The sequence below is a fragment of the Dermochelys coriacea genome, chromosome 13, assembly GCF_009764565.3.
Source record: "Dermochelys coriacea isolate rDerCor1 chromosome 13, rDerCor1.pri.v4, whole genome shotgun sequence".
Classification (NCBI taxonomy): domain Eukaryota; kingdom Metazoa; phylum Chordata; order Testudines; family Dermochelyidae; genus Dermochelys; species Dermochelys coriacea.
In genome coordinates this window covers 751,393-773,790 of record NC_050080.1, presented here as the reverse complement: position 1 = coordinate 773,790, position 22,398 = coordinate 751,393, and the positions used below count along the sequence as shown (strand labels likewise).

General features: G+C 59.3%; 1 protein-coding gene across 1 annotated transcript; it reads left to right on the top strand.

Moving 5' to 3' along the window:
* Positions 1-9,122: 9,122 nt before the first annotated feature.
* MMP9 (matrix metallopeptidase 9) lies at positions 9,123-16,589 on the top strand. Its single transcript, XM_038370393.2, has 13 exons — positions 9,123-9,426; positions 9,819-10,054; positions 10,650-10,798; positions 11,114-11,242; positions 11,343-11,516; positions 11,680-11,853; positions 12,525-12,698; positions 13,068-13,223; positions 13,780-14,002; positions 14,329-14,468; positions 14,968-15,118; positions 15,378-15,481; positions 15,739-16,589. The coding sequence occupies exons 1-13, from the start codon at positions 9,283-9,285 to the stop codon at positions 15,846-15,848; spliced, it is 2,064 nt and encodes a 687-aa protein (XP_038226321.1). The 5' UTR covers positions 9,123-9,282; the 3' UTR covers positions 15,849-16,589.
* The last annotated feature ends 5,809 nt before the right edge of the window (positions 16,590-22,398 follow it).

Genomic DNA, 22,398 nt, shown 5'->3' with positions numbered 1-22,398 from the left:
TAAGCTGCTCTTAACACTTTCAATGCCCTTATAAATTTAGATGCTTCTCACACAGGCTGGCTGGTTGTTCTTCAGCCAGGCTCTCCCCTTTGATCAGCACTTCAGTCACGTGGTGGTGGTGTCTCCAGATGGAGGTGGAAGAGAGAGGAAGAGCATGGCAAACGTTTCTCCCTTTTATCATGTTCTTTCTTCTCTCTTGGCTTTGCCCCCTCCCCCACTTCAGGGTCAGGTGAGCATTACCTCATTGTAGTCCCAAACTGACCAAAGGAAGGGGGGGGGGGTGACTCACTCGAGAGTCCAACAGATCCTTTGTTGCTGCCTGGGCCAGTGTCCTTTGTCCCTGTGAGGTTGGGCTGGGTTTGTCCCATATGTCACGGAGTGTGGGGGAGTCTGGGGCCTGCACCCCTCTTCCTGGGATTCACAGTAACTCTCAGCCAGCCAGTAAAACGGAAGGTTTACTGGACAATAGGAACAGTCTACAACAGAGCTTGGGGGTACAACCAGCACCCCTCAGTCAAGTCCTTCTGGGGAGCAGGGAGCTTAGACCCCAGCCGTGGGGTTCCCTGCGTTCCACCACCCAGCACCAAACTGAAACTAAACCCCCCAGCAGGCTCCCTCCTGCAGCCTTTTGTCCACATTCCCAGGGCAGAGGTGTTGCCTCCCCCTCCCCCTCCTGGCTCAGGTTACAGGCTCTCAGGTATCCCATCCCCAGTGAAAAAGAAAAGGAGTACTTGTGGCACCTTAGAGCTACATGAAAGCTTATGCTCAAATAAATTTGTTAGTCTCTAAGGTGCCACAAGTACTCCTTTTCTTTTTTGCGAATACAGACTAACACGGCTGCTACTCTGAAACCCATCTCCAGTGAAACTCCCCTGCCACATTCCCAGGTCAACACTCCCCCCTCCCTGCTGCGTCACACCATATATGCCCTGATGAGGTGTGAACTGCCCCTCTGCTCTTGGAGAGTTTTGCCTGGGCTTGCTTTAAGCCATGAGGACACATTTTCAGGCTCATAACTACATGTATGGTTTCAGAGTAGTAGCCGTGTTAGTCTGTATTCGCAAAAAGAAAAGGAGTACTTGTGGCACCTTAGAGACTAACAAATGTATTTGAGCATAAGCTTTCGTGAGCTACAGCATCCAATGAAGTGGGCTGTAGCTCACGAAAGCTTATGCTCAAATACATTTGTTAGTCTCTAAGGTGCCACAAGTCCTCCTTTTCTTTTTGCGAACTACATGTATGAAATTATAACCTATAACATTACTGTAACAACAATTACTATCGCATCACTAGAACAACAATGCTCAGTGCATCATGAACCTTCCTAAGACACCCGACTTGACAAACTTTGCACTGGATACCACACATTCGTTTTATAAGGGTGAACATGGGGGTGCTGGGTGTTCCCCGGAGGTACAGAACGTCACACCCTGCTGTTCCCAGAGTCCGGATGCCTGGCTGCACCCCGAGCCCCACTCAGCCCCGGCTGGTGTTGGGTGGCGTCCCTGCCGTCAGCACATTGCCTGCTTTTACAGCTGCTTCCTGTCCTCAGATTTTGCTTTCATGTGGCAACCTGAGCTGCTCTCTCCCGGACACTGTGCTGTGTCATCCTCACAAGATGTTGACTCCCTGCTCAGGCTCTGCACCGTGCTGTTCCCCTTCCATGCGCCCCCTTGTTCTCATGCTGCGGTTCCCTCCTGCATGTGCTCCCCAGGGCTCCAAAATGCAGCAGTTCACCCCCTTTCTCTGTACCCATCCATGGAGGTCTGAGATCATGAAGGACTCTGCCCCTGGCCCCTTGCTCCTATCCCCTCCCTTCTCCAGCTGCCTGACAGCCTTCCCCCTCCCACTGTCCTTGCAATTCACACTTCTCTGAGCAGGACCTTTGCTACCCCGTCCTCTGTGGCAGGAGCCGCTGGTAATGAGCTTGCCTGGTGTGGTTAGCAGCTCTGCCCCTTTGTTCATAGGCCCCCTCCGAACTCTTCGCTCTACTTCCTGCTCCCAGGAACTGATCAGTTACAGTGCAATGAGGTTGTTCCAGTCCTCTTCCCTGACACCTCAATCTGTGACAGAGCTACCTCCTCTGTATTAGCGGGAGAGAGCAAGTGTTGCCCTTCTCTTGGCTTCCCTGGGCTTGGATTTTCACTTTCTGAAGGCAGAGTCTCCAAGTCTTGCGATATTTCGTGTTTTCTTAAAGCCCCAGCTCCAGGAGTCAGGTTATTACGTGCAAATGTCAGTTTCCATTATGACGAAGTGGGGGATTTTCTTGTTTTTTCCTTGTTTTTCCGATGGTTTGCAGGCAGAGGGGGTGGGATGCAGTGTCCCTGGCTGTAACTGGTTTAATGAGGGGATGGGAGAGGGCATTTGTTGTTACAGAGGACTGGCGATGGAACTTGGGACCCCAGCCAATGGCCTGGAGAATGGAGACCCCAGCGACTGGTGACCTGGTGACCGGGAGGCCCAGTCGGTTCTGGCCAATGGGAGGACAATGGACTGTAGGGAGAGGACCCTGGTGACCTGACCAGCTGGTTCCAGCCAGAGGGGGCCAGAGGACAGAACTGGGGAGAAGCGGCCCAGGTGATCCTGTTTACCTGGATAGAAGACAATGGACAGAGGGGGGACCTGGGGACGGTGATCTCAGTTGCCTAGCGGGGAAGCAGGGGGGCTTGGGGCTGGAGGGAGAGAGCAGGCAGAGCCCCCCTGGATGCAGGGGAGACTTGGATGGGCTGTGCTGGGGGATTCCAGGCATGAGGCCCTAAGAGTTTCCTGTGCTGGGTTCAATGCTCAATAAACCCTCCTGTTTTACGCCAGCTCAGTGTCACTCTGGTCTAGAGAACTGGGGTGCATTATTCCCTCTTGGAGTGGAGGCCCCAGAGGTCCAGAGCGAGGGGACTCCCTGAGGGGGCCCACGGCAAGAAACAGACTTGGAAAGGGGCGGCTCCAGGAGGTGGAGGGGCTTAATCTGGAGAGAGAGTGAACGCCCAAGAAGAGCTGTCTCACTGAAGGGGGTTCCCCCCAGGGACCACACGGGGCCAAGAGTGGGCACGACCTGTGAGTCCGTGACATCCATTTGTGACAAAGTAGGGATTTTTTGTAATATTGTGTGTGCCCTGGTTTCTCCATGTGCTGCATTGTTTCCTAGTGGGTTGAAAGGGACTGTTTGCTCTCAGGGTGGGCTAAGACACAGGTGTGAATGGTGCCCGGCTGTCTGGGTCTTAGGTCCCATAACAATGGAGCTCTTGAGAACACAATGGCAGATCCAATTGTCTGGTCATTGACACCTGGCACCCAAGGACCCTGGATGGCCCCACCTCTCAGCAGGAAGCCAAGCAGCATTTCCCCAGCTGGAGAACAAAGGGGAGGTTACGTGTGGGCTCTGAAGCAGCTGAGGGGGCCCACCGGATTCTGACCAAGGAGGGTGGACAGATGGAGAGATGGAGCTTGAACTGAGGGGTCCCTATAGCTTGGCTGGGAGCTGGGCTAACCAGACTGGACTGTGCTTTACCCTTCAGTTCTCTGTGCTACCCTAAGGCCTGCCTGGGCCATGTGCCAGCTAGCGAATAAACCCGACTGTGGGACAGCGCTGTGTGAGTGTCACTGCCAACGCTGGGCGAGGGACGTCTGTACGCGTCTCCCTCAGAGTCTGTCTCAGTGGGACTTGCTGATGGAGCAGAGAGAGAGAACAGAGCAGAACGCAGCTCACCCCACCCCTCCAGTTCTTCCTTGTTAAGAATCTCGGGGGGGTGGGGGGGTGCTGCCTCTGGTCTGTGCATGCTGGGGTTAGCCATGCTGGAAGGATATCCCTGTAGCTCAGGTAACTGCTGGACTCTTGCCTCCGACCTCCAGTGGGTTCCCCCTGGGCCTTGGGCTAGGGTGTGCAGGCTCCCTTGCGTGTTCCCTGAGCTGTGTCTGGGGAGGTTGTAATGCTCCTGCCTAGGTGACCCGCTCTGCTCCACAGAGCCTGCTGGAAATCCCCAGGCCCCTCCCCTCTCACAGGAGGCTCCTGGCCAGCTGCCCTGGGGTAAGACCCTGCACCTCTGGGGGGGCGTTGGGGGTGCTCGCTCAGCATTCGTGTGTAAGATAAGGGGGTTCCTGAGATGCTACCCTCTGCAGGAGCCAGCCATCGGCCCTAGCTGGGCATCTGCAGCAGCGGGCAGGAAGCCTCCTGCAGCAGGGACCCTCGCATGGCTGGTGGAAGGGGACTTCCCCAACATGTGTGTCTGGCAGGAAGACCTGGCTGTGAGTAAGAGGCTGGTGGACAGCTGACAGTGGCTTCTTCCCCTTTTGGCTGGTGGGAGCCAGACTCGGGGTGACGCACTGCAGGAAGGGGAGCCACGCTGCTTTTCTGGTGGTTGGGCCTTGGGAAGTTCTGGGCTACTGCAAACCCCAGGACAGAGCAGGTCTGCGCAGGGGCTTGCAGGGTCCCTTTTCCCTCTCTCCTGCCCCTGGTGCTCTTGGGATGAAACAGTGATTCTCCCCACCCCACATTCAGCCCTCTGCTCCCTGGCTGGCTCTGCACTGCTCTCCTCACCTTCCTTTGGGCGGGTGCTTTTCTCCCTAGACCCTTCTGGAGCTGTGGCCCTGAGGTGCAGGTACATGGGGGACAGCTCCTGCTCTGAAGCGCAGTGCTGTATGTGGGTGATGGGCAAGTTACAGCCCCCCTCTCTGAAACGCCTGCCTGCACCCCCTTCCCCGTGGGCCAGCTCCACTTCTCTGGCACTCATTTGCCTGCTTATCTTGATCACTTCCCAGGCTCTGGCCCTGAGGCTGGCCTGGGACACCCCTGCACAGAGACAGTTGCTATGTTGGTTTGGGGGTGTGCAGCAGCCCCAGCAAATCCATGGCAGAGCTGGAACCTGGGCCTGGCCTGGCCTGCAGGCAGCAGCCTTACTTGCTGGCCTGCACGCTGGCTGGGGTGTGTGCCAGACGGGAGGTGCCCCCGGGCTTGTGCTGGAATTCCCCCGGTGCCCTCCATGGAGGCTCACTAGCTCCAGACGGGGGGGTGAAGTTTCCCTACCCTTGCTCTGCCCTGGCCTCTTCTCCTTGTTTGGCTCCAAGGAGTCACCCGAAAATCCCCAGGTGCTGATGCCAGCAGCAGCTCTTTTAGCCTGGCTGTGAGTCAGTGGGAGCAGCTGGCCCAGGGAGGATTCTGGGAGCCCCGGGATCTGGTCCAGTTGCATTGTGTATTGGTGTCCAGGACCTTCCCGATTCTCAGTGATTGACCCGCTCTCATGGGGCCAGCCAGACCCTGGTGGCAGAACCCCCCTCCCAGCGTGGGGAGGCCTGCAGAGCCAGGGTCTGTGCCAGCGGGGTCAGGCTGCCCCGGGCAGAGGCGAGCGTAGGCTGGACATAGCTCATGTGCATGGGGGCCGGTCATGGGCTGCACCTGCCTTCGTGCGTTTGGAAGAGCCCGCGCCCTGCCCCAACGCATCCTTCAAATACCACCCTCGGCACCCTGGAGGCTCTGCCCAGCCAAGGGTCCCCAGGTTGCACAAACACTAGGGAGCAATTCAGCTACTGAGGGGCCAGAGGCAGGCGTCTGTCCACTCTCAGCGGAGTTCCCAGCAGGCCAGAGCGGGACAGGGAGGAAAATCCTGGATCCAGCTAGAATCGCAGGGGTCTGAGGGCGGGGGGTGGAATTCCCCCCGGGCCGGGGGGTGAGTCCGGGCAGGAGATGGGCTGGGGCCCTGGGAGAAGGGCTAAGCCATACTGGGTCAGACCAAAGGTCTATCTAGGAGCCGGGATGGCTCTGCTGGGAGTATTACATCGCTGGAGCGTGAGCGGCCACTCCGGATGGGCACGTTCCCACGGGAAAGGAGCCTCCCTGTGGTTTCATAGACTCAAAGTCTGGAGGGACCCTTGTGCTCATATGACCTGTCCTGCATAGCCCAGCCATGGAACCGCCCTGGCAGATTCCCGGGCTGTTGGGCCAAGTCTGGAAACTTTTTTCTCAAGAGACTTTGCCATCCTTGCTGGCCTGGGGCTGGCCTGCAGGATCTGGCACCTCGTGTAAGGACTTGGGGTGGGCACCACCCTGGCCGGCAGTGTGCCGGATTCTGCAGCCTGGTGCCCCCCGAACCAGCCAGGGGCTGAAGTGTCAGCAACGGGCGCATCTCAGTGTGGAATTTGGCTTTCCCCTTACGGCCCATTTGCTGTCTGGGCTCTGTGTCCTGGGGAGGTGGATTCCCAGCACAGAGGGCAAGCAAGGGAAAGGAAATAATCCCCCTTCTGCTGCCCCCGCCCTCGAGCCCAGGGAGTTGGCGCTGGGCCTGATGCATAGGTGCTGGAACTAGGGGTGCTGGGGGTGCTGCCGCACCCCCTGGCTTGAAGTGGTTCCTATCACATACACGGTTTACACTTTGGTTCAATGGCTCTCAGCCCCCCCACTGTACAAATCGTTCCAGCGCCACTGGCCTGATGTGCTGAGGTGCCCCTGGCCTGCGGCTGCAGATGGAGCCTTGGAGCAGCTCCCCACGCCTGCCGCCCTGCCCCCAGCTGCTCTCCAGGCTATGGAGTTTGTAGGTGCCCACGTTGGGAGTAGCACCCGCAGCATGAAGTATCTCCACCGTTGCCTTGTAGAGCACCTGGGGGTCTGTAGGTGCATGGTGCTTAGTGCTGAGGTGGGGTGCTCCCTCTCCGGAGGGGGATTCCCATGGGATGAGCTTAGCATGTGTGCAGAGCGGTGATTCAAGGAGGAAGGGTTTTCTTCACTTGGTTAGTAACTTCCTCCCCGTCACTCTTGCAGGCTGTGGTGTGAGATGAAGCAACTGGCCCCATTTCTCATCCCTGGCTTCCCAAGCTGTGTTTGGAGGGGGAGGAGGGTTCCTTGCTAGGTGCAGCTGGCCTGGCCTGCTCTCTGCCATCATCCCACTGCTGCCAGGGCTCTCAGCTGCCTAGGAGCCCCGACTCCCGCTGCGGTCCTGGCTCGTCGGCACACAAGGATGGGCTCTTTGGCTTGCAGGGGTGCAGACACCTGCTGCCAACGGTCCCCCCGGTCCCTAAAGGGGAAAGGAGATAATTCCCCAGGGGCTGTGCGTGGCTGGCGAGGGGTGAAGCCAGCTGGTGAGTAATGAGCTCTTGGATCTGTTCCTCCCCACCCCCCAGCCCCCTGGCAGTGCTCCGTGCCAGCCAGGGCCCGGTACAGGTGTAAGCGGCTGGACCTTGAGGGGTGAGGTTCAAATCCATCAGCTGAGATGTGGGGCTGTGGGCACAGCTCGGCTCCCCCCAGGGCTCCTAGGGGAAAGGCAGGAAAATCATTCAGGCTGCAGCTGGGCCGCACCCCGCCCGACTCAGGACTGAGGAGGAGGACGGGGCCTGCAGAGATTTTCCTGTGCCAAGAGTGACCCAGCTGGGAGCCTTCAGCTTAGGGCAGGGCCAGCTCCAGGGGCACGGGGCTGGCAGGTGGGATGTGGGCTCTCACTCTCAAGGCAGGAGGGAGCGAGGGACCCTCACCGCAGCTGACAGACTGGAGGGAGCTGCCCCAGCCACGGGCTTTGTGCCGGCCTCACAGGCAGCTCCCACTGGCCCTTCTTGGTGCAGGGCAGCAGACGGGACGGTCCCTGGGCTGCTCCAGCCTGGCCACTCAGATGCTCCAAAGTCCTGGTCAGCAGGGCCTGAGCTGCTTCTCGGCCACCTCCTTCCCCTCCTTCCTTTGCCATGTTCGCTGTCCCCTCCGTCACGCGGGTTCCCACCACATCTAAACAGCACCTTGCGAGCAAGGCTTCTGCCCTCTTGGCCAGGACGGAGGGAGGGCTGTGCTGTGCCGTGCAGCCAGTGCCCTGTGAGTGCCAACAGGGCAGGGCGTGGGGCTGGGGGATTGGGTGTTACATGTGGGAAAGGCCCACAGAGCCTTGCGCCAAGGCAGAGTGTGGGCCATGTGCTGGGCTGATCTGTGGCTCTGTGCCGGGAGGGTGAGTCGCTGGGGCCGGAGCCTGCCTGAACCTGGGCTGATGAAACAACACGTGGGGAAAAGTGAACTGCAAGGAAAGGGGCTGGCGCTAGCCTTGGCTGGGGGGGGAGTAATCGCTGCCCTTTCCCCCGGGGCCCCGGTCAGCCTGGCCCTGCACAGGGCGAGGTGAGACTCCTGCAGAGCACCCCGGGGCTCTGAGGAGCCTGCCCAGTGCTGGTGACACAGGAGGCCTGGCCTGACCCGTGGGCCTTGGAGCTTGTGATTTTCTTCAGGGGCCCCAAGGCAGTCGGTTGCGAAGGACCGTGGGAGCTGTGCCCTGATGGCTCTGCACCGGTGTCGTGCACATGTGGGCAGCTCCCTTCCCTGTACCACAAAGCACCCTGGGCACACTGCTCCACCTGACCGTGCACCCCACCCCTCTTCCATCGGGCACCATCTCCTGGCACAAGAGACCTGCACCTTCCTCTGAGGCAGCTGGTTCTGGCTTGCGGCCGAGACAGGCGGCTGGGCTGGATGAGCCATGGGGAGCTGGACGGGCATCCTGAGGTGCCTATAAGTCAAAATGTTCTTACAAAATAGGTCACTGGGGGACCAGTATCTGGAGCCCCCGGCACCAAATGACCCCCAGACTTGCCCCACAAGTTGCACCCTTGATGCTGCCCTGACAGGCCAGATTTTGGGTGGATCTGACTATGCACGTGGGTTTACAAGGACTTTGCAGGTTCCACTCTAAGCAACAGTGTCATTGCAGCACTAACTTGGGCATCTCCCCACCTCAGGGGGTGAGTCTGCTTCTCTGCTTGTTTACTCCACTGAGCAGAATTACCCCTGCAGAGCTGGGCCAAGGAACAGACACCTGGTCCCAGTCCAGCCCCGAATTCATACAGGGCTTGGGGGAGGAGCTGTTGCCCCAAACCCTTTTGGGAGAACCAGGTTCGGGCAGCAAAAGTTTGCGACTTTCCCAGGTCATGAGCGTCCCAGTGCCGAAGCTTGGAGAGGAGGCCCCTCTGCTGGGGCCTGTGTGCTGCTTTCCAGAGTGCCAGCTGGGCACGGCCCAGGCATGGCATTGGCACGGAGGGGCCTGTCCAACCCCTCCCCCGCTGCTCTTGCCTCACAGGATGTCCTGCTTCCTGCGGGGGGGGGGGGCCTGTGTTTTGGTAAACAAGGTGTTGAAATAGTTAAAGGGCTGAGCAAAGCCCCAAGGGCCTGAGCGTGCTGTTAGTCACCTCAGCTGGGAGAGGGGCTGAGTGATTCATTCTCTCTGCACAGCACATAAATAGGAGCTGGCAGCTCTGCACTGCACAGAGCAGCAGGGCAGCCCGGCACCCAGAGCCAGCCAGCCAGCACAGGGAACTTCAGCCCACTGCCTCACCATGGGGCTCACTCTCCTGGCCCCGCTAGCCATGGGGCTCCTGGCCCTGAGCTGCTGGGCTGCACCACTCCACTCCAAGCCCCAGGCTGTGATCACTTTCCCCGGGGAGCTGGTCAGTCATGTGACGGATCTACAGCTTGCAGAAGTGAGTACTTGGCTCGCCTGTAAGGGCTGGGACCCCCAGCAGGGCATCCCTGAGGTGCCCGTGCAGCCGGTCGGCTGTTAGGACAGGGGGCTCGTGGGTCCCCTGCCGAGATAAGCCCAGTGACCACTCTCGAGGGCCTTGTCTGTTTCCCCTGATCCATGGCAAAGGAGGGACAGAAGAGCACAGGTTGGAGGGCTGCACCATGAGCCTGCTCTCATGAGGGGCAGGGAGTGTCCTGGATGCAGGGCTGGGGAAAGCTGGGAGTCTCCTTGGGAATGGGAGTGGGATGGGTCACTTTCCCTCTGGGTCGCCCAGCTGGTCCTGTCCTGGCAGCAGGCACTGTCCATCCTGCCCGGCATTGCCCGCCCCCCTGACCGTCTCTCCTTTCTTAGAGCTACTTGCTGCGCTTCGGCTATACGGAGGCAGAGGGGCAGACCCGCAGCAGGCAGTTGTCCCTGGGCAAGGCGCTCAGGAGGATGCAGAAGCAGCTGGGGCTGGAGGAGACGGGGGAGCTTGATGCCAACACGTTGGATGCCATGCGGGCACCTCGCTGCGGTGTCCCCGATGTGGGCAGCTTCCTCACCTTCGAAGGAGACCTCAAGTGGGATCACAATGATCTCACTTACCGGTGAGCCCCACCCGGCCCCCAGGCCACACCTGGACTTCAAAATACCAGTGATGCCCCACAGACAGGAGATTGCACCTGGGGGCAGGGAGGGAGAGCCTTGGCCCCAGACCATGCAGGCCTGATTTACAGCTGCAGCCCTGCCAGGAGCCCAGCTCTGACTAATGTCCTCCAGCTGGCTTGGGCTGAGGTCCCCGGCAGTTACCCTGGCCTAGGGAGGCCCAGCCCGGAGGGGTGCTGATCATTGATGGGGGTGCTGCACCGTGAGCCTGCTCTCATGAGGGGCGGGGAGTTAGTTGGGGGTTGGTCCTGCTTTGAGCAGGGGGTTGGACTAGAACCTCCTGAGGTCCCTTCCAACCCTGATAGTCTATGATTCTATGCTGCGGTTTCGTGCCATGGCACAACTGGGCTCTGCTAGCCACCATGTGGGGCTGGAGCACCTGAGGCCTTGGTTTGAGTCCTGTGAGTGCAGCATGTCCCCTGGGTGTCTCGAGTGTCTCCGGTTAGTCCATGGTTAATTGCGGCTGGGGGGTTACCCTGGTGCACCTGAGCTCTGTGGGTCTCACCCTGTGCTGCTCATCCCCACCCTACCCCGCAGGGTACTAAACTACTCCCCAGACCTGGACGCCTCTGTGATAGACGATGCCTTTGCGCGAGCCTTCAAGGTGTGGAGTGACGTGACCCCGCTCACCTTCACCCGGCTGCAGAGCGGCGAGGCCGACATCATGATCCAGTTTGGCACCCAGGGTGAGCCCCTCTGTCAGGGCAGGTGGGTGGGGTGCCAGGGGTGCCTGCGGCAGGGCTCGTGAGGGGGCCAAGGGGCAGGCACAGGGGGAGGTTTCCTGGGTTATACTTGCTCATTTACACCTCCTGTCAGTCCCTGGCAGCATGGGTGTTTGCTAGGTGCGTGTGCCTGCTAGGGTGTGCAAGTGTGTCCTGGTACATGTGTGGGGGTGCCTGTATGGGGGGCTTTGGCCATCTCCCCTCTCCGCCCTGCTCTCTCTGGGCAGAGGGGGCTTTCAGGAGCCAGGCATGTGGCTGACTGTAGGGTTCTGTCTCCAGAGCACGGTGATGGGTATCCGTTTGACGGGAAGGACGGACTTCTGGCCCATGCTTTCCCCCCTGGCAAAGGGGTTCAGGGAGATGCCCACTTCGATGATGACGAGTTCTGGACGCTGGGAACAGGGATAGGTGAGGTCAGACTCCAGGGTCGCTGCCTGGCTGGGGAACCCGCCCTCCCGCTGGCACTAGCAGCAGACCCTGAACCACACCCCTCCTCTCTCCCCACCAGTGGTAAAAACCAGCTACGGGAATGCCAACGGGGCCGCCTGCCACTTCCCCTTCACCTTCGAAGGACAGTCCTACTCCACCTGCACCTCGGAGGGGCGCTCCGACGGGCTGCCCTGGTGCTCCACCACCCCCAACTACGACAGGGACAAGGTCTACGGCTTCTGCCCCAGCGAGTGTGAGTATCAGCGCATTGGGGCAGTCCTGGGGCGGGGGCCCAAGCAGGGAGGATATTGCGGGGTAGGTAGCAAATTCCCTAACACTGCGGGGGGGTTGCTGTGAGTCCAGAGGCTCCTGCCTGGCGGAGACGTTACAGCACTCTCTGTTTCTCTCTCGGGTAGTTCTCTACACCTACGATGGCAACAGCGATGGTGCCAAATGCGTCTTCCCCTTCATCTTTGAGGGGAAGTCCTACGATGCCTGCACCACCACTGGGCGCTCTGATGGCTACCGCTGGTGCGCCACCACCGCCAGCTTCGACCAGGACAAGAAATACGGGTTCTGCCCCAACAGAGGTACTGGGCTCCTGGGGGTGCAGGGTGGGACTGTTCAGGCAATAGCCGGGTCAGCCTCTACGGCGCAGCACCTCCCACGGCCCTGAGGCACTCTGCAGGAATCTCTTCCCTTGGGCACCACTTGGCAGCAGGATGCATTCCCTATCTGCCCCAGGGGCCCCTTCCAGCACTGGAACCTGGATGGCTCTCCTGCTTATCTGGGCCCTGCACCTCCCTCTGCTTTGGGCTGTCAGCACTCCTGCCCAGCGTGCAGCCCCAGCTGGCAACGTGGGAACGAATCCCCGGCATCCTCTGCCCTGGCTGCTTGCAGCCCTGGCCAATTTCAGAGAGAGCCTGAGAGGAGGCTGAATTTGGGAGCCCCCAGCTCACTCACGCCTGGCGCATGCACCTTGGCACTTGCTGGTATTGGCCTCTTTGCCCAGGACCGTTTGGGCGTGAGGTGGGGCAGGTGCATGAACTGGGCTAGCCCCAGACTCCTCAGAAGCCAGGCCCTTGCTGCCCTCTCCATATCAGTGTCCCCTGTGCTTTGGGGGCCCCCAGAGAGTCTGTGTTTGCGGTGGCAGCTGCCCCACCGGATGTCTCCTTGTTCAGAGGGGCCCAAGCAGCCTAGGGGTGCTGCCCCCCCGCCAGGGGGTTGGAGTCTTGCTCACCCTGCTGGTTTTGTGCTGCAGACACAGCTGTGATTGGCGGGAACTCCCAGGGTGACCCGTGCGTGTTCCCGTTCACCTTCCTGGGCCAGACCTACAGCGCGTGCACCAGCGAGGGGCGGCAGGATGGGAAGCTCTGGTGTTCCACCACCAGCAACTATGACACCGACCACAAGTGGGGCTTCTGTCCCGACCAAGGTACAGCCGCTGCCTGTGCCCCTGGCCACCCCCTCTGCCCCACGCTGGGCCCTTTCTAGGAAGCAGTCATGGACCCTGCACCTCAGCCCCCTGGATCAGGGCTCTCTGGACTGCAATCTAGGGCTGACTGGTGGTGGGGCATCGGACCAGCAGGGTCGGGCAGGACTGGCAGGGGGCGGTATTGGACCCCCAGGGCTAGGCGGGGTGGCTGGTGGTGGGCATCAGACCCCCAGGACCAGTTCGGGAAGGCTGGGCCAGTTGTCGGACCCCCAGGGCCAGTGCAGGCTGACTGGCGGCTGCAGGGGTGGGCATCAGACCCCCAGGGCTGGGCGGTCTGGCTGGGCCCTGACAACTGTTCTGGGGTTTCAGGTTACAGCCTCTTCCTGGTTGCTGCCCATGAGTTCGGCCATTCTCTGGGCCTGGACCACTCAAGTGTCCGCGAGGCCTTGATGTACCCCATGTACAGCTACATCAAGGACTTCCACCTGCACCCAGACGATGTCAGCGGCATCCAATTCCTCTACGGTGAGCAGGTGCCCTGAGCCTGGGCACAGGCAAGGGTGGGTGGCAGGGCAGGGCCACGGCATGGATCCTGGAAAGAGAAATGGCCCCGACTTGAACATGTCACTTGCTCAGCGTTTCCATCAGTATCCATGGAGATGCCAGTTTCTATGGCAACCCTGACTGCTCCATGCCAACGTAGCAGGGATGCCTCCCTGTCGGGCGAGAGGGGCGTATGGATGCATGAAGGGCTGCAGCCCATGCTCGAGAGCCGTGCCTGGGTCTCTGAAATCTCCCCCTGCGCTTCCCTGTCAAGGGTGGCGCCAGCTGCAGGAATTGAGTGCCAGGGCACACAATGGGAGCCCGTCAAGCTCCCCACTGCTCCAGACAGGCTTGTTCCAAGCCCAGAGCGCTGGCAGCGTGACCCACATGGTGGCACCAGGGGCCGGGGGCTCTGGCTCACAACCTGCGTGCACCTGTCCCAGATGCGCCAGTCGCCCTGCTGGGGCCCCTGTATCACCCGCCAGCAGATGGGCCCTTTTTCTGCGTCTTTGGCCTCATGTTGTTTCCCGTCTCTCAGGCCGTGGCTCTGGTCCCAAGCCCCCTGCACCAACGACCCAGGCACCAGACATCCCTGACCAGACAACCACTCAAGCCGAGGACACCACAACCACGGCAGAGCCTGACGACTCCCCCTTGCCAACTGAGCCCAGCCCTGTGGACCCCAGCAATGATGCCTGCAAAGTGAATTCCTTCGACGCCATCACCCAGATCAACGGGGAGCTGCATTTCTTCAAGAGCGGGTGAGCGAGCCCTGCACTCTGTGCCCTGCGGTGGCTGCTGCTGCCCAGCCCAACAGGGCAGTGGGGTGGGAGGGGCAGAGGGATGAGGGGAGCCCAGACCTTGGTATCTACATGGGCATTTAATCCTGGAGTTGCCCCTGCTCCCAGCGGAGCCGCTCCTTGCCCTCTGCTGATGAAGGGAGCTGGTGGAGCCCCCTCACCCCTAGAGTATGACCTCTAAGTCTGCTGCAGCAGGGCCGAGCTTGGCAGGGGTTTCTGGGGGACGGAGGGGCACTGGGGTTCACCCCCCATGCTGCCGGCATGACTCTGGGATCTTGCACCCTCAGGATTTACTGGAAAAGCTCCGTGTCCCGGAAGGGGGCGATTCAGGGCCCATTCCGGATCAAGGCCACGTGGCCAGCCCTTCTGGCCCCCATCGACGCTGTCTTCCAGGACGTGCTCACCAAGAAGCTCTTCTTCTTCTCGGGTGAGGATTGGGACCTGCCCAGCTTGCCAGGACCTCCCGGCCCCATACAGACCCACTCCCTGGTGCCCTGGGTGTCCCTCACTGTGGACCAGGCCTGGCTCCTGCTGCACTAATACTGGGTTCTTGCCTCAGCTTCCCCACATTCACCCTGCCCTGCTGCAAGCCTGGCTGCTGCATGTGGGGGGCCATCAGTGCTGGCATCTGTCCTAGTGCCTCTCTTTGGGGGCCATCAAGCAGCATGGGATGGGGCTGACCTGGTCATTAGAGCCCTGGGCGCCCTGGAGCTGGGTGAGGGGCCCAGTGGCCATTCTCGCAGTGACCGGCTGAGGGACTGGTCCTTCCCTAGCCAGGGCTGCAGCTCTATGCCCTGCCACTCTGCTCCCTCGGGGGGCTTGCTGGACCGCGGTGCCTGTGTGTGGGCGGGTGCCCTGCCGTGGGCTGCGTGGGCACGTTCTCCCACGGCTGGGGCTGTCGTGCTAGCACCGTGTCGCTGTGGCAGGTCGGCGTTTCTGGGTGTACACGGGCAGCAGCGTGGTGGGCCCCCGCGGGATTGAGAAGCTGGGCATCGACAAGGAGGCAGAGCGGATCTCGGGGGCCCTGCAGAGGGGGCGCGGCAAGGTGCTGCTCTTCAGTGGGGAGAAGTACTGGAGGTGAGTGCGCGTCCCGGAGTGTGAGGCCAGTGCTGGGCTGACCGGGACAGGGGTGGCGACCAGGGCAGGGTGGATGCTGAGCCAATGGGGACAGGGGCTGGGCATGGGTTGAAGTTGATGCTTGGCCGACGGGGACGGGGGCGGCGATCGGGTTCAGGGAATTAGCTTGTTTCCTGCCCCTATGACAGAGGCCCATGTGGGCAGGGCCCCACGTCTGGATCTGTGGGTGCCTGAGCCAGCACTGCTCTTCTCCCCACAGGCTGGACGTGAAAGTCCAGAAGGTGGATAAGGGCTACCCACGTCTCACTGATGACACCTTTGCCGGCGTGCCCCTCAATGCCCATGATGTCTTCCTCTACCAAGGTGAGAAGGGTTCTGAGCTCTGGGATGCGGGGCCTTTCTCTGGGCCAAGGTGGACCCGAGCGTGAGGCCCTGGCTCTGCGGAGCCGGGAGCGGGAATTCTTCATGGCACCTTGGCATTGCCCCTGTACCCGGGCAGAGTGCTCAGCCTGGCTGGGCAGCAGGGGCTGCGCATGGCTTCCCCGGATCCTGGGAGTAGGCAGGTCCCACAGCTCCTCCTTCATGCTAACCCCTTCCCTCTGGATTCCTCCCCGGCCCAGGAAAGTACCACTTCTGCCAGGACCGTTTCTACTGGCGAATGACCCCACGCTACCAGGTGGAGCAAGTGGGCTATGTGAAATACGACATCCTGAACTGCACAGAGCAGTAGGGCCCAGGCAGCTTCACCTGCACCAGAGCCAACCAGCGCCTCTCCCCGCCAGCGGCTTGTACATCCCTGGACCAGAGCCGGCCCAGCATGGGCCAGCGCCTCTCCCCGCCAGTGGCTTGTACATCCCTGCAGATTCTTGGTTTTTGTTGTTTTGTTCTGTGCGGCAGCCTCAGGCTGGCAGGGGAGGTGGAGGAGTTGGCACATGGAATCTCTGCCCAGGGCCTGCCTTCCAGCCCCAGGCGGGTCCAGGGAGGGACAGACCCTGCTTTCCAGAGACTCTGGGCAGCAGCTCCAACAAAACAAAATCACACCCAGCTGGGACAGTCCAAACGAGATCTAGAGGTGACAGCCTCTGGGAGCTGTAATATCCTGGTCCCTCAGCATCAGCTGAATCTGGGTTGGGTGGGGTGGGGTGGGGAACAAGACGCTTTAGCTAAAGGTTCTCGTCCCTGGCCCGGGTCTCTGCGGGTGGCAGCCCCCCGCCTACGTGTGCTGCATGGATTAGTTTGCCTGGTGCAAACTGCTTAGAGATTTGTAAGCAACTTTGTCTTTTTCAGAAGTTGATAAGTCCGTGTCTGTCTGTCTGGGTTTGCTCAGGAGCTGGTGCCCATGCACTGGGGGCTGGCAGGTACCATTGGCCTCAGTGCGCACAGGGAGTGCTGGGCGTGGCCCTCGCTCTCTCTCCTGCTGCCATTTTTGTACCTTGCACATTTTTAATAAAGAGAATCCTGGAGAAAAACAGTGTGTGGGTGCTGCTATGTCTGTCTGTCCATCCATCCACCCAGAGCTGGCTGGGGGCGAGCACTGGGAAAGGTCCTGTCTGAGTGGGGTGGGGGCTAGGAGAGTGTCTCTCGTGTCCTGGGGCTGGGGCTTCCAGGCCTCTCCTTTCTGGCACTGTGGTACCCCTTGGGGGGTGCAGAGAGTGCAGGGAGTGTCGGTGGGGGCTGCACCATAATTGAAGGTGGCATGTTGCTGTGGGGAGGTCAATGGGGGAGGCCTAGAGATAGGGCAGGGCTGGCCGGCCATGGTGGGGGCTGCAGCATGGCCACCCCAAGCATCCCCAGCTCAGGAGAGACTCCAGAAGCTCCAGCAATCGGCCTAAAAATCAGGAGATTCACCCCAAATCACCAGGGTTTATTTTCTCATTGGCTGTTGAGGGTTGTTCCCCGCCCATTTCTGCCCGATCATTTCAGGGTCACAGTTCAGTTCCGCTGGGCATCCAGCCCCAGCTCAGAGGGACTCTGCCCAGCATCAGCAGTGTAAAAAGAAAAGGAGGACTTGTGGCACCTTAGAGACTAACAAATTTATTTGAGCGTAAGCTTTCGTGAGCTACAGCTCACTTCATCGGATGCAACACATCAGCAGTGTGTCGCCCTCCCAGCGCCAGCCCGACGCCAGCCCTCTCCCGTCCGCCCGCCTGCCTGCCTACCTGCCATGCTCCTCGAACACCTCCTGGCGCCTCCTGCCCCTGGTTTTACTCCTTCCCGCCTGTGACGATGCTTCCCATGGGAGCCAGCTGAGGTCACTCAATCAGGGTGAACTGCAAACAGAACGGGGCAGACAAACCCCAAACGCTGGTGGATATTCCAGTACTTAGCTTTACCCAGCCAGCCCAAAACAGCTTCTATAGCACCTCCCTGGTTACTCAGACGTCCAAACAACGCAGTTCCCTTAAAGTGCCCAGCCTCAGGTCTCCATCCAGACACACCTGTCAGATGTGATGGTGATTACTGAAAATCTTGTCTCATCCTATAAAAGAAAAGGTTCTTCCAATCCCAAAGGATCAGCCACACACCCAGGTCCAATTATAATTTAGATCAGGGGTCGACAACCTTTCAGAAGTGATGTGCCGAGTCTTCATTTATTCACTTTAATTGAAGGTTTCACGTGCCAGTGATACATTTTAATGTTTTTTAGAAGGTCTCTCTCTATAAGTCTATATATTATATAAATAAACTATTGTCATATGTAAAGTAAACAAGGTTTTCAAAATGTTTAAGAAGCTTCATTTAAAATTAAATTAAAATGCTGATCTTATGCCACTGGCCTGCTCAGCTCGCTGCCGGCCTGGGGTTCCGTTCACCTAGGCCAGCAGTGGGCTGAATGGGGCTGGCGGCCGGGACCCCAGACCAGCAGTGGGCTGAATGGGGCTGGCGGCTGGGACCCCAGACCGGCAGTGGACTGAGCGGCTCGGCCCGCTGCCGGTCTGGGGTTCAGTCCTCCAGCTCCTGCCAGCCAGGGTTCCGGCTGCTGGCCCCGCTCAGCCCGCTGCTGGTCTGGGATCCCGGTCCTGCCCACATAGAGTGGTTTCTCCCTGGTTCTAGCCCATTCTCTTCCTCTCTCTCTGCACTGAGCTGAGGGTGGGCGTGCACTGAGCACAGGGCTGGGGGTGAAGGAGCAGGCTGGGGGTTGGGGTGCAGGGTCTGGCCAGGAGCTAGAATGAGGGAGGGGGCTTAGGATTGGGACAGGAGGTTTGGGTGTGGAGTGCTTACCTGGCCAGCTCCCATTTGGTGCAAGGGGTGCAGGTGAAAATGTGGGAGGGTACAGGAGCTCCTGTTTGGTGCTCAGGGTGGGGATGGGAAAGTGGGGGGTGCAAGAATCAGGACATGGGGTGTGAGGGGGCTGGGTATGTGTGGGGGTACTGGAGTCAGGCCTGGGGTCATGGGGGAGTGCAGGGGTCAGGACAGAGGGCTGGCTGTGTGTGAGGGGGGTGCAGGGATCAGGGCAGAGAGCTGGGGTGTGGGGGAGGGTGTAAGGATCAGGGCAGGAGGCTGGGGTGTGTGGGGGGTGTAGGGCTCAAGGCAGAGGGCTGGGGTGTGTGGGGGATGTAGGGGTCAGGGCAGAGGGCTGGGGGGTGTGGGCTGGGGTTGTGGGGGTGCTCCCAGCCCCCTGCTCAGAGTGGCTCACGGCAGGGGGCTGGAGGGGATATGCTCTGATTCCACCCCCCTTCCCCAAGGCCCCATCCCCACCTCTTCTCCGCCTCCTCCCCCTCGAGCAGGGGGCAGTGAGAGCTGCAGCTCTGCTTCTCCCCCTTCCACGCAAGGGCCACCAGCTGATGGGCGGCAGGGAGGGAGAGGAGGAGGCGCAGGAACCCAGCAAGCTTCCTCATCCTGGGTGGAGGGGGGAGAGGGGGGCAGGATTTTGAATGGCATGTTGCTGCCTGCCGGGGTCCCGGCCTGGGTTCGGCAGCGGGCTGAGCAGGGCCGGCGGCTGGGACCCGGCAGGCAGCAGCATGCCACAGGTTGCCGACCCCTGACTTAGATCTTACCCAAAATACACGCTTATAGCCAATTCTTATTAACTAAACTAAAATTTATTAAAAAAGCAAAGAGAGAGAATTGGTTAAAAGATCAATATACAGACAGACTTGAGTTCAATTCTTGAGGTTCAGATACACGGCAGAGATGAGTTTGTAGTGGACAAAAGTCCTTTTAGAAATAGTCCATAGGTTATAGTCCAATGTCCATATTCAGGGTGACTCCAGTCAGTGACTGGGGATCTCAATCCTTATGGCTTAGGGTTCCCCCTCTTGAAACCCAAAGCAGATCTGAGATGAAGAAGGATCGTGTCCCAGGGTTTTTATATATTTCCAGTAGCCTTTTGGCCTGAGAAAACAATAGGCTTAACTTACCTTCTTCCAAACATCATGGCAATTAGCACAGGGTAATTTATCCATTAAACAGTTCAGATACAGGCTATCACAACCTTCAAAGAGACATAGACAATAATACTATTTCACTCAAGTGTCTTCCTAAATGTTAATATTCCTTTTTTGATCTTTGAATCAAAGCTATAGCAATAGACAAGACTTGTTTGCTTACATCGCAAGACCTGAGCAAACATCTACCCTTCTACCTCTAACAGTGCAGGCTGCATTTCACAGCTCTATTCATTTCCATCTCTTGCTAACCAGTCTTTAAAGTTCAGCCCTGGGTCAGGTCAGTCTGGGAGTTAATTGACTCTTTCTGGCCCTGTCACCTTTCAATGAGACATTATAATACACTCATAATGTCAGACTGCCTGACCCTGCCTGCTCCCTGTCTTCTTGCAGTGGCCTGCCCTGGTGCAGGGCCAGGGTCCCAGCCACATGGATCTCGGACCCCCCGAACTGCACAGGAAATTGGCATGGAGTGTTTCAAAGTTCTAGCAGGCCTGAGACCCCGAGCCGTCTGCAGATGCCTCGCCTTGGCTGGGGGTGACACATTCAGGGTTACTCAAGGAGCACAGGGTGAATCGCTATCACCTGCTCACAGTGATATCATCCACACCCACCGGGGAACTCGCCCAGCAGTGCCTTGCTCCAGGCTCCGCAAGCCCCACTCCTTCCTTCTGCTGGCTGCCAATCTGCACCCCAGCCCTTAGGCTCCTGGAGTGAGTCCTCCAGTTCTCTGGTCTAGAGTCTGACTGTTCCCATGTGGCTGGGCTGGGGTGGTCGTTCTCACGGGCTCTTGCTGCGGGGAGCTCTGAGAGCCACCCCAGGGACCAGCATCACTCCCCACAGCTTTAGTCACAACAGTCTATGAGTTACAGGTTCAATATTTCCCACATATCCAGCCCGCACTAACCAGACAGCCAGCGAGCTGTCGGCTTTCAGCTGAGGCCCCACATGGCCCCTTGGCGCCATATGGCGAAGCTGGAGCGCAGAGGGGAAACAGGCCTGTCTGGGCCTGTCTAGGCAACGCCCTGCACCTAGACATGTAACTGCAGACCCCCTGTCTGCTACCAGCATGGGGCGTCTGGGTCACACTGGGGACTGGCTGCAGACCAGCAGGCTGAGTGGGGCAGAGGCTCCCACAGTGTACAGGCCTTGCTGGGATTTGGCCAAATCTCTCACACAAGGTGTCTGGGGCCAGGCACAAGCCCTGGTGTGTTGCACATGAAGTGAGTATCACACAGGGTTGCACATGGCCATGCCGTGTACATTGCACGCCAATACGCCCGTATGGTGTGTTCACACATGCGTCTGTGCACATGTTCTGTGCCGGCAGTGCACGGACCAGCACTAGCCGGCCTGCCAGGATGGCGGCTCATTGGTGCCTTCTAGAGGTGAAGCAGGGGAATTAAGGCTGTGCTGCTAGGGGCTACCAGGCTTATTTGCATATGGTGTTCTCTGGCTCCCCCTAAGGGTGATAGAGGAAAGTTGAGGGCTGATGTGATTTGCATACGCGTCAGAGTGGCATGGCCAGATGTCCAATGCTGCCCCAGCCGCATGTCCCTCCCTTGCACCCTCTGGAGCCGGGTAAATTTTGATCCAGGGCCACAGGGCTCTGAGTGGGAGTCTAGAATAAGCAGCCAGGGGGCTGAGTTGCTGGGGAATGCAGTCACCCTCAACAGGAAGCCAGTGGTCCCAGCTTTGGTCTCAGGACCTAAGGCCCCATTGTTTTGTGGAGTCTCTTTGAAGTAGGAGTGTTACTAGAGTGTCAGGGGTGTCCTGGGGGCCAGTGTCTAGACACAGTGGTGGAAGGAGTTGCCCTGAGCCTGGGGCAGCTCCTGGAAGTAGGTGTTGGGGGGGAGTGAGGGAGGTCATCATTGCCTCTTGGATAGTTCTGTGATGCAGTAGGGAGTGGGGCTAGGGAGTGGGGCAGATTGACTGGGGAATATCTAGTTCTGCTGGGACTGTCTGCATGGGGGATGGGAGAGCAGGGGGTGTCCACTGGAGTGAGGAGACCTGAGCCTGTCACCTGAGCTGAGAGAAGGTTGGACCCAGGTGACACCTTTGCCCAGAAACTGGACAAAGGCTGGAGGAGGAGCCGAGGGGAAGAGGAGTGAGACTAGCGGAGGAGAGTTTTCAGTTTTGGGCTGGATGGGAAGATGCAGGGAACCCCAAGTCTGGGGTCTAAGCTCCTTACCCGCCAGAGGGACATGGCTGAGGGGTTTTACCTGCAAGCCCCGCTTGGAACTGTGTTCCGGTCGTCTAATAAACCTTCTGTGTTACTGGCTGGCTGAGAATCACAGTGAATCGCAGGAAGTGAGGGTGCAGGGCCCTGACTCCTCCACACTCCGTGACAACTGGTGGTAGTGGTGGGATCTACTGCACTCCGTGGATGGCACTTCCTCGAGAAGGGCTGGCACCCTAGCAGTTCTCCCTGGAAACTTTGGGGCGTGGCGAGCACACAGGCCTGTGAGTGGCCAGCAAAGAGATGTATAGCAAGTGCATTAAGAGTGACCTGGCGGAGCTGTGCAGGGGAGGGTCACCAAAGAACAGCTGGTTGCCCAGCTGGAGGAGGGAGATCGCTCGAATGAACCGATCCCTGTCTCTGAGGGAAGCAGCCTGGCCGATACCGCATGGGCACCAGTGTCTGTTCCAGTGGGGAGTGAACAGGTGGCTGCTGAGGGCTTCCCAAGACCCCTCCTACCTATGCCTAGGGGAAGGGCTGGGAGGAGCTCAGCGAATACTGAGAGCACCGTGACCCCTGCGGCCAGCAGGGGATCCTCCCGGAAGAGCTCCCCATCCCTGGAGCTGAGGTGGCTGCACTGGGAGAAGGAGCTAAAACTGAGAGAGTTGGAGCTCAGGCAGCTGGAACTGCAGGAGGAGTGGGAAGAGCGGGAA

Excerpts from the sequence above, each read along its gene's own strand:
- MMP9 (XM_038370393.2), top strand. The coding sequence starts at position 9,283 with ATGGGGCTCACTCTCCTGGCCCCGCTAGCCATGGGGCTCCTGGCCCTG. Across the intron at positions 11,854-12,524 it reads CGGGTTCTGCCCCAACAGAG|ACACAGCTGTGATTGGCGGG; the intron begins GTACTGGGCTCC and ends TTTGTGCTGCAG. Across the intron at positions 13,224-13,779 it reads CGGCATCCAATTCCTCTACG|GCCGTGGCTCTGGTCCCAAG; the intron begins GTGAGCAGGTGC and ends CCCGTCTCTCAG.